Below are 11,928 nucleotides of genomic sequence, written 5' to 3'. Positions count from 1 at the left end.
GGTCCAACATTTTTATGCTTTGATAAGCAGCCATTAACAGGATTCAATTTCTTAACCAAATTGATCCTCGTTTTGTTGAGATTACAACTTAGAATATTATTTATAGTCTGTTGCAAACCAATATATGTTACATTAAGATTCGTTTTGACGAATGTCACATATGCTGTCAGATAGTCTCCTGGAAACACCAAACTATATGAAAATCCGATGAATTCTACTTGAAATTCTTTGTCGCTGGTAAGTGGTGCGACGATAATCACAATGTCGTAATTAGACGTTATTGGATTTGTGCTACCTGAAATATGTAGATCACTCGTGTTATTTTTCACGATTTGAATATTCGTCAGTCAATTTTACCTATTGTACCTTTATTTATATAGGTTACTTCGTACCGACTTGAATTAGAAATGTTTACTAGATTGCGGATCTAACACGACTTGGTACTACATTTATATTCTTACTTCTGAGAGAAATAAGATGCTGCGGTGCCTAAGATTTAAAATTATATTTGATATTTTTTTTACAAGCTAGAGGCTAAAGTAAGATAAGTAGATAATAAATTAATAACATATATCTGTTTGTTTCCACCCTTAACAGACCACAAGTCAGAGACTACTCTAGCTACAGATATACAACCAACAAAACTCTGAATATTTTGAACTTCCAGGCCATAAAGAGCTACGGTAGTGCATAGCTCAGAGGCAACGACGCGCGACGCGAAAGGTGACGCGTCGTTATCTGAATTGGTATGGTGCAACGGTCTGAATGATCTGAATCCGCCGCACCGCGTGTACATGCACTGCAAAAATCAAATGAGTTATTTATCAAACGTGTAAGGAGAAGCTTTAGCTAAAATAACACATTTGATTTGTGCAGTGTATGTATGTATACGTGTACGTGCGGCGATTCAGACCGTCGCGCCTGGTCGCGCCGTGTCAATTCAGACAACGACAACGCGTCACCTTTCCCGCCGCGCGCCGTTGCCGACGAGTTAGGCTAATAAATAAAATAAATTTGTTTAAAAGACTCAACAGAAAACGTAGAACACTTCTGATTGGTTATGCGGTACTCGTTATACGCGTTTATACGCGAAAATATCAGTCTATCTGAACGCAGCCTTAGACGCGCTGGCGCGGCGTCACCGTACATTGGCTCACAATCAGGGGGTCAATCATGTAATTTCACGTGGAACTTTTCACGTTTCACTTTTCACTTTTCACGTTTCACTTTTCACTTTTCATTTTTCATTTTTCACTCATAGAGAGTTCACGTGAATCTTTTCACGCACAGCGATTATGTATGAATAATGCGCGGAAATTTAGTTTGCGTTCCGAAATTCACCATTAGAGGCTCTGTCATTGCAACTATCAAGCGATCGTGAAAAAGGTTTCTATCTGCTTTTACAGTATAACTTTTACTGTAAAAATTTTGTTATATAAAAAAAAATTGTAAAAACAATATTCATAAATAAATAGCAATATTTCTTATATTGCATAAACTTAATTTACAAATATAATATATATTACATTTATTTTTAATGATCCGTATATTGTAACAACTATTTTATTATGTAGTAATCTAATACTCAAAATTACATTGTAATTTAATTCAAACATTGTTTTTCAAAATTAATTTTAATTAGTTTTTTATGTGTGCAAATTTTAAAGTAAATTAATTTCATTAGTCATTAAATTTAACTTTGTTTAATTAAAAAATATTGAATAATTTAGAATACGGACCTTTATCAAAACTGAATTCTCCGCTCACACATGTATTTTCCAAATTTATAAGTTATAAACACTTACATGATTGATTATTATTCTATTTCACAAGACGCACCTTTCTTATATCATTGTGTATCAAAACGCGTTTAAAGTATATTTTTATCTAAATTTGCATTTGACGAAACCTCATTCTATATAATTATCAAAATATCAATTTGTCAAATATAAATATCAAACCTAATTATATCACAAAAGCATTATTTTTATTTATGTATGTATTACTTTATCCTATCAACGCAATGCAATACCAAAAAGGTTAACCTTTTCAATAATACCTCTTCAAACTGTTACCACACTGTTACCACACTTTCATTCTTATTTCAAAATACATACAATTTATTAATTCCCTAAATTTTCACCTTTTCGCCATCACGGCTGATGGCGAAAAAGTTCACGTGAAAAAGTTTATATTTCCGCTCATGAGTGAGTTACATGATTCCATGCAATTCCATGGAATCGTATGTACATGATCGTGCAGTTCACGTGAAACTTTTCACTTTTCACGTTTCCGCCCTAGGGGAAATGTTATATGATAGACCCCCTGGTATAACCCAGTATAACCTATACAGACTGCGTCCTGATTGGCTTTCACAATAAACCAGTACAGAATCACGTAAAGCTGCGAATTCATGCAGCGATAAATCGCTGGCGACTTGGAAGAAGTGGGGGAAAAGTAACGCCGGGTGACACTCTTTTGGACACAGCACGATTGGACACCAACCAATCATCTTGACTTATCTAACCAAACCAACGGAAAAACTCTAGGTATCAGCCGCTGTGAGTGGTGGTGTCCAATCGTGCGGTGTCCAATCGTGCGGTGTCCAATCGTGCGCACCCCGTAACGCCAGCGTCAAGTATCTGTCGCTTTCTCCCAGTACATATTCATGTGGCGACAAATCGCTAGCGACTAAAAATACAATAAATATAAAAAAAAGTATTAAAAAAGTATAAAATAAAATAAGTATTATTTTTATTAAAAATAATACTTATTAATCTGTAATTATTAACTAATAATTTACTGAGTTGATTGCAAAAGGCGCAATAGGCGTTTAGTGTCAATAGGCGCAATCAACTCAGTAAATTATTAGTTAATAATTACAGAGTAATAAGTATTATTTTTAATAGAAATTGAAAAGTGAAGAAAAATGAAAGTGACAATACGTTCAAATAAGGTGTATTCTGCTGAATGCGCAAATATTTTGGGAACAGCAGTAGCAAGAGCAATTAATAAGCGACAAATAGTGATTACAACTGCTATAATGTTGGAATTGCAAAAAACACAAGAGAAACGGCATTACAAAAAGAAGCAGTATTGGGTAGCTCCATACTTAAAAGACCGTCAGGATCATAGCTTTTTTCACGTATCCGTTCCTAAACTAGTATTTGAAGATTCCATACTGCTCACGATTGTGTCGACTTGTCGCTGAAGTTCAACCAAGTTGAACTTCTGACGATTTGTCGACGGATTCCAACGGATTCGGCACAAGTATGTGTAGAAGGGGAAAATCGAGGTAGAAGGGGAAAGTCGCCAGCGATTTATCGCTGCATGAATTCGCACCTTAAGACTGCCAGTATAGGAGCACGTAAGCAATCCCGTAAGAAAAAACGTATCGTCTGCAGCAGGCTTTAGACGTATAAAAATTATTTAACATATAATTATTGAAAATTTATAAAAGACATTCCAACATTTTATATATGCAACATTAACTATAGATTTTCAGTATTTGCAATGAATATTGAAACATGCCTCAATAAAATTGGTCTTTACGCTCGACGCTGCTCGACGCGCCCATGTAAATTCGCCTATGGCTTTAGCGCGGGAGTAGACTACTCCACTTCCCCCACGAGTGCCGCTACCATAGACTAAGGTAGACGGAGCTTATACTGTTAGATAGGACAGGGGTGGCGCTGAGATTAGCGGTAAGGGTCGACTACCAGCACATCGGTTTGATTCGGAATTGTTCGGAATCATTCGGCTCTTAGCTGTCACTTCAAACTGCATACAGCTTCATTGCATTTTGCGATTATTCAATTATACACTTTCGTGCTTCTTTGAATATTTTACAATGAGTTATTGCATTATATCTGGGTTGAGTAATCGGAATAACTGCAAAAGAAAAAATTGGGAGCAGCAAGAAAAAGAAACAGAAAAATTTTCATTTCATTTGTAAGTTAAAATATATCTATTGGTTAATTTTTTAAGTTTGCAAGAAATTTATTATTTAATTAAAAAATTATGTTTATACGTATTTAAATAATAATAATAATAAGGTATTTAAATAATTTGTAATTTTTAGATTACTAAAAGATATTAATAAAAAAAATAAATGGCTTGAAGCATTAAACTTAAAATATTGGTGTCCACCGAAAAAAGCAGCTGTGTGTTCTGCGCATTTTAAAGAACAAGATTATGAATCACATATAACATTAAAAAAATTAAAGATAGATGCTTTCCCACATGTTAATGATCAATGTTTCTTTAGTAATCATTTAAATCATTTATTGCAATGCATTATAGAATTATATGTTAAAATAAGGTTAACTCATTATATAAAAAACGAAAATTTAAGTGACAGACATACATTAAACAAATTAATTATATTTAAAGGCCAATAAAAATCAATAATAAACATATATTTTATTTCATGTATTCCTTTATTACATTTATTCCTTATTCAATTATTACTCAGACCGTAGTTTTGAATATAGCTCCGCGTAATCACGTTCTTCTGGCATATCCCAGTTTTATATAAACCCGAACATAGCCGAACGCTGCGGAAATAGCCGAAGAGCTGGTAGTCCCTCCTTACCGCTAATCTCAACTACCCTTCGTAAAAAGGCTCCATCTACCTTAGGCTATGGCCGCTACTGGTTATACTGGTGCCGCTATGTTCACACTAGAGTCCTATATGTATAAAGAGAGAAGCGACATCGAACCCCCACCACACCTTCAGTATCCAATTGAGTCCTCCACCGCCATTTTGGGACCGCTTCAACGTCATCAAACACCATTCGTATCATTCTGCAAACAGCTGTGGTTACAATATGGCTGCTCGCTTAGCCAATCAAGTATCAATCAGATTACCAATCAGAGCTTCGGACATCAATGTCGCTTCTCTCTTTATATAGGACTCTAGTTCACACTACTGAACAGCCTGAACCTTCACGCAGCCGCGATTTGTAGTTTTGCTCCGATATACCCGACGGGTTTTCTCTCCATGGAGATGGAGTGACCGCAAATAAATTGACAGTTGGAGTCTGCAAGTTGTACGTGCAAGAAGATATTCTAAATCAGGGGAATCAGCGAGCGCGACAAAATGGATGAAGCTAAATTTCTGAAAAGGTGAGAAAAGGCCGCCGCCTCAGCGGCAGTCAAACGAACTGTCAATCGTCGTCTGTCAAATACTTGTGATTCTCGCAATACTCTTCTGGAATGCTCGATTACCTGAATCTCGCGTGAATATTGCATAAGTGTCTTTTGAAATTTTATTATAAAATGCAGCAGAGAGATTTATGCAGTTCTTATATTGACATTTAGGAAGGTGAGATCCGGAACGTTGGACGTCCACCCCACAGAAAAGGCTCTGGTAGTGAATTACGATGTCGAAGCGTTGATATTGGGGGAACTGGGGGATCCTATGCTCGGCGATCGCAAGGCAGGTTTTCTCACTTGGCTTACATAAAAAAAATAACTCTTATATATCAAGTAAACGAAAATATATTCAAATGATAATTATAATTTCTTTCAATTTATCCGAATTTGCGCTTTAGAATTCCGGAATATTTTTAGATTCAAATGGATTGAAATACAAAATGTGCTATTCATTATTTGGAATTTGGATGGATTTATGTCTCTATTATATTATTTTTTTATTTAAATGAATTGGAGTATGATCTATTCATTATTTTGAATTTGGATGGATTCATATCCCCATTATTTTGGGATTCAAATGAATTGAAATACAAAATGAGCTATTCATCATGTTAAGTTTGAATCCATATTGTTTATATGTATATATATATATATATATATATGTATATCCATATAATATTTTTGGATTTAAATAGATACAAAAAATTTGAAGTGCAATTTTGAAAATGTTGAAATGAATTTATTTCTATGCATTTAAATTCATTTTTGTTTCCTAAGTAACAATTTATGGGCAAGATTACAACATATCTGAAATGTTATATAGATTTCTGTTCTGTTCTATGACTCACAAGACCTAAATTATTACCTATACATTCATCTTATGAACAGGAATGCCAAAAGATAATCAGATTGAAGAGCCTGAACGCGGACACAAATGTTTCTCTCTTAGCAAAGGAGGTAATGGAAAAGTGTTCATTGATACACGAATCCAAACTACGCGAAGTTGAGCAGCTGATCTATTACCTGCAAAATCGCCGGGCCAATGACACTAGTGCAGGTAACGTAATGTGATTTTTATGATTTGCAGGAATTTGGAAATTTATTGAATTTTTTAAAAAAATTTTTTAAATTTTTAGGTAGCGATAATAATTCTCAGCCGCCAAGACCGGTGTCGTCGAATTCAATGATCACGGAGAACAGCGAGATTGAACGTGCGGTCATTAGTAATGTGGATAGTTACATTGAATTCTTGTATGAGGAGATACCGGGCAAGATAAAAGGTTCATCGTTGATTTTACAATTAGCCAGGATACCCGATAATCTTTTGGAATTAACAAAGAATGGTAATCCTTATGTTATATATTTTCTTCTATAAATAATAGAGATATGTGAATCAAGAGAGAAATATGATTGTATAAGATCGTCAATGATTTATTATTCTAAATATTCGAATAGTTTGAAATCGAATTGTAGCGATTTAAATGGAATCAAATTTTATTTAAGATGTGTACTCAAATAGTTCACACATCTCTAATAAATAATAATTTTGAATAATTTTACGTTCATAATGGTGATGATATTATATACTGTTGAAAAGTTTTTATTAATTATAATGACATAATGAATATTTGTTTCATTCAAACAGAATCATTATTAAGTGCATTAGCTCGGGTCCTAAGAGAAGATTGGCGGCGCAGCATAGAACTATCTACGAACATCATTTATATTTTCTTCTGCTTCTCAACATATAGCCAGTTTCACAATATTGTGCTCGAATATAGAGTAAGTTGCAAACGCTGATGAAACTTAGAGAATCAAGATATTTTGGTTCTATATTCTCATTTTTTTCTTTACGTATAGATCGGTTCTCTTTGTATGGATATAATTGATTTTGAATTACGTCGCTACGACCAATGGAAGGAAGACATGGAAAAACGTCGAAAACAATTCGAGAATACCACTGGCCTGACATTTTTCCCGGCGAGCAATAATGACAACTGTGATAGAAAGATCAGGATCATCGACGATATTTGGAATATGGAAGGTCCATTGGACTACGAAGTCAAGAGACGATCTGCGGAAGTATCTGTGTCTATATCCGAAAGCGAAATTAAGAAATTGAAGGAGGAACTTGAAAAAAGTCGCAAGAAGTTCAAGAGTTTGACTAAGAAACAAGAGCAGCTGTTACGAGTTGCATTTTATTTACTCTTAAATATTGCCGAGAACGCTATGGATGTTGAAAGGAAGATGCGTAAAAAGAATGTTATCGGTATGCTGATTAAAACATTAGATAGGACGAACACTGACTTATTGATCCTGGTTGTCACGTTTTTGAAAAAGCTATCCATCTTTCGTGAAAACAAAGATCTCATGGTAATATACATTAAATAATACTTTATATAAATATAATATGAAAAGTATATAAATGTATAAATTTACATTGTGACATTTACAGATGGAAGAAAATATTATAGACAAACTACCGAGACTTTTACAAAACAATAATGCTGATCTTGTGCTAAGCACTTTAAAATTGTTATTTAATCTTTCTTTCGACGCTAAATTAAGAGCGAGAATGATTAGAGTTGGTATGTTACCAAAATGGATAAAATTGCTTGGCCAAGGTAAGATTCATTGAAAAAAAAGTTATATATGATTTCTTTTTTTATGTAATATCCAGAATAAAAATTCTACATGATATTGGTTCAACATATCAATTCTGTATGTCGTCAATATTATTTACAGCTGATATAAAAAATAAAAGCACAATTGTGGGACTACTTTATCATGCCAGTATGGATGACAAAGTGAAAGCAATGTTCACAAATACAGATTGCATTCCAATGGTACGTAAAAGTTTATTTTGATATAAATTCAACAAGTTCAAAATTCATAATATTTCTAAATTCTGTTTAGATAATAAACATGATACTAAATTCTGAGGATGAACATGTAAGATCTGAATTAATAGCACTCGGCATAAATTTAGCTATTAACAATAAGAACGCGCAATTGATGGTGGAGAACAACCGTTTGCAAGGTCTCATAAAAATCGCATTTAGAAATCAAGATGCCCTCGTAATGAAATTAATCAGAAATATTTCCCAACACGACTCGACAAAAGAAAATTTTGTTGTGAGTTGAAATGTTAATGTTAGAATTAATATGATAAATATATCAGCCATCATTAATTTATACATATTTAATAGGAATTTGTGGGTGATTTTGCAATGGCTTTGACTCAGTCTGACTCTCAAGACTTTGTACTAGAAGTAATTGGCGTGTTAGGCAATTTAGAATTGCCTGATTTGGATTATTCTCAAATCATTCAACGCTGCAATCTTATACCGTGGATACGTAATAATCTAGTCCCAGGTACGATCTCATTCTTTTTTATCTTATATTACTCTTCTTATATTTCATGGTAATAGGGTCACTGCCCCAATCAATGAACAAATGAAGTTAACTTAATACAATTACATTTTCACAAAAATATTTTAATTAAATTTGTATGAAAATTAGACCTAAAATATATCAATTTACAGTTTAATTATTTTCATATTTTTCTTAAACAGTCATTTACTGATGATTACAGTGACTAACGCAATGAACCTAAATTGTGAGGTAATATTAAATATTATTCATTTTGTTACGTTATCTTTTATATCTGCAGGTAAGGCACAAGATGATATAGTTCTTGAGATTGTCATATTTCTGGGTACTGCAGCTCATGACGAAGATTGTGCTCGTTTGTTATGTAAAGCTGATATACTTCTGTCTCTTATCGAACTGCTTAAAGGTATGTATATATTAAAGCAAATGTGCACAAAAGAGTACATATTTTTATCTTTACATATGCAGAAGACAAGCATTATTTTAAATATAATTTAACTATTTTAAATATATGTAATGTCATTACAGCCAAGCAAGAGGATGATGAAATGGTTTTACAAATCATTTATGTTTTTTATCAAATTGCAAAACATGATTCAACAAGAGATTATTTGATTCGCGAGACTGGTAATGGTAATATATAATTAATTTTCTCAGTTGTTGGGTCTGTGTAACGCCGTGTAAATAAGTAATATGGCAAATACATGTGAATATCCTTCAACTTTTTACACAAATTAATTGTACAAAATTGTATTACTTGCAGAAGCCCCGGGATATCTAATTGATCTAATGCATGACAAAAATCCTGCAATCAGAAAAGTCTGTGATACATGTTTAGATGTCATTGCAGTAAGTAATTAAGAATGCATAACATACATAACGAATTTGTTTTCTTATTAAATTCTCTTTAAATTTGTTAAGTTTATCATTAATTTCTCCTTAAATTTAAATGACATATTTTAAACGATATGTTATAAAAACAATTTGTACGGTATTATAAGAAGAATACCAATTATTAAAATTATTCTAGATATGTGACAAGAATTGGGCGGCCCGCATAAAGGTAGAGAAGTTCCGATCGCACAATCAGCAATGGTTGGAAATGGTTGAGTCTATCGGATCAGATTCGATCAATCATATGTTACCGGATGATGATGATGATAGTCTAGCTCCATTTATCAGTGGTGATCTATTGAAACATACTATATTATTTCCCTCTGGTAATATTTATTTTTTTTTTTTTTCACAAAGTTAGTATCTCTATCAACATCTTTATAATGGATTATCATGCATGCACAGGTAACGCAACGTTATTTAATGCTGATGATGGATTTTCGACTATGAAAAATTCATCGGAATCATCTGAAAATCCTAGTCGGCCTGTCAGTAGGTACGTATCTAATGATGCATGTATATTTGATGCGACGGCGCAGCAATAAGGTTCTCAAGTTTAAAAAAGTGATAGAAAGTTACGTGACTTTCATTCATATATACCTTTTAACAAAAGATCTTCTAGTATTGTCATCTTTAAAATAATAAATTACGCACAGATTTTAAGCAATAAATACGATTTGTGATTAAAAATTTTTTTTCTATTTTATAATATTGGTAAATATTAATGTAGAAAAAGTTGAAAACGAATTGTTTGCAATAATAATTTAAATAACAAGCGATATTGTCACATTTTTACAGTATAAAATTATTTTTAAAGAAAATTGTATAATTCATGAATATTTTATGTATTTTATACACGAAAATAATAAAATTTCATTTTTTTTAATTCCAAATGTTCTTTAAACTCATTCTTATGAATATAGTTTTTCAAAATTCTTATATTTTGCTTGTGATTAAATTATTTAAAATTACTCTCCTTTAATCAATGCCATTTTAGAAAGTTATGGAAATTATACGGTCAAAAACCTAAAAACATTTAGGATTATCTACTAGATATCACTTATTTTTTAAATATGATCAAATTCTTACATTATGTGAAAAAAACTGGAGAACTTCCTTAAATAAATGAACTACAGTTATAGAGAAACTAATTATTTACAGGTATCGAGATCTCGATGATATAGGCGAACTCGTGGCACGTTCTAAGTCCCGCATGTCTGTTGCTTCAGGTATAGAGGATTTGTATTATAATTCTAGAGTGAAATTCAGTGATTCGGATAGTTCCCACGTATTAATCTGAAGATTGATTCATACGTTCTGATACATGATTTAACTTTTCAAAGATGCCTAGGACATATTTTACATTATCTTTGACATCATATATATTTAATGTAAAAAAAATTTACTACTATTTACAAACACATGCCTGTTTAAACTGAAGATTTTATTATATCTACTATAGATAACTTTGATCTCATAGTCAAATATTTTAGTGCCTTTATTTTTTTATGTATTATTTTTTTTATATGTGTGATATAATTTATTTACGAGCGTCAGCTTTACACTGAAGCGCATAATTTTATTATGTTGCAAAATAGGGTAAAGATTCGAGTATTGACAGTACCTCAAATGCTAGAAATTCAATTATATATATAATTATAAATATATAATTATAAATTATATTATTATAATATAATTTATATTATTATAATTGTATTTAATTTTATTTGAATTCTTAAGGAATCTACTTATTGTTATATTAAAAATAAAACTTCAATTTTCTAATTAAAAAAAAACCACTTAAAATTAGATTTCCAATATTTGATACACTGTCAGTAATTGGGCTACTTACCCTATTAGTATAAGTCGATTCAAATCTCTTTTATCTTGTGATAGCTTCAAGCAGTCAAAATAGTGTGTAATGTATATGTGGTTAATGTAAAATTAATATTCACGATAGCTGTCAGAGATCTCTGGTACTATTTATATTGTTAATATTAGTTAATAAAAAGACAAGTGGTGTGTGAAAATAACAATTTAGAGTAACGGGATAGAATTATATACATTTTAAGAAAATAACTTTTTCTTATTTATTACGTATGACATATCGTGCAATAAGTATAGGCGTATTTAACTTCTATGTCTATTCTTTCATTTTCCTTAGAAAATAACCAAACATATGTACTAATATGTACATATTTTTTATGTTGTTTTTCATTTTTCATTGCACCTCTTGTCTCTTTATTTATTAACTTATAGCATTTATATTGATGTAAGAAATTTTATTATATCAACATTATTACGTGCATGGCTTATATAGCTTATGAATTATCCTCTACAAATAAAATAAATTATGATTAAATCTCGGAGATTATCGATATATACATTACTTAAAAAGACTTCTCTCTCCTTACAATCCAACTCCCTATTCAATATGAAATTGAATATTTCTTTTGCTTGATCTTGATTTTCATTAGAGTTGCA

The 11,928-nt window shown here is 31.8% G+C and overlaps 1 protein-coding gene across 2 annotated transcripts; it reads left to right on the top strand.

Annotated features, from left to right (window-relative positions):
- Positions 1-4,878: 4,878 nt before the first annotated feature.
- LOC105196496 (kinesin-associated protein 3) lies at positions 4,879-11,811 on the top strand. Of its 2 annotated transcripts, none has more exons than XM_026137789.2 (16): positions 4,879-5,127; positions 5,323-5,440; positions 6,046-6,214; positions 6,294-6,500; positions 6,803-6,939; positions 7,018-7,530; positions 7,613-7,781; positions 7,903-8,003; positions 8,074-8,292; positions 8,367-8,532; positions 8,831-8,956; positions 9,079-9,177; positions 9,314-9,399; positions 9,581-9,770; positions 9,850-9,940; positions 10,606-11,811. In XM_026137789.2, the coding sequence occupies exons 1-16, from the start codon at positions 5,102-5,104 to the stop codon at positions 10,742-10,744; spliced, it is 2,556 nt and encodes an 851-aa protein (XP_025993574.1). In that variant the 5' UTR covers positions 4,879-5,101; the 3' UTR covers positions 10,745-11,811. The 2 variants fall into 2 exon arrangements, with proteins under 2 accessions (XP_025993574.1, XP_011160756.1); XM_011162454.3 differs by having other exon boundaries at positions 9,079-9,183.
- Positions 11,812-11,928: the final 117 nt, after the last annotated feature.

The sequence above is a fragment of the Solenopsis invicta genome, chromosome 8 (genome assembly GCF_016802725.1).
Source record: "Solenopsis invicta isolate M01_SB chromosome 8, UNIL_Sinv_3.0, whole genome shotgun sequence".
Lineage (NCBI taxonomy): Eukaryota > Metazoa > Arthropoda > Insecta > Hymenoptera > Formicidae > Solenopsis > Solenopsis invicta.
This window is presented reverse-complemented; position numbering and strand designations above follow the sequence as displayed.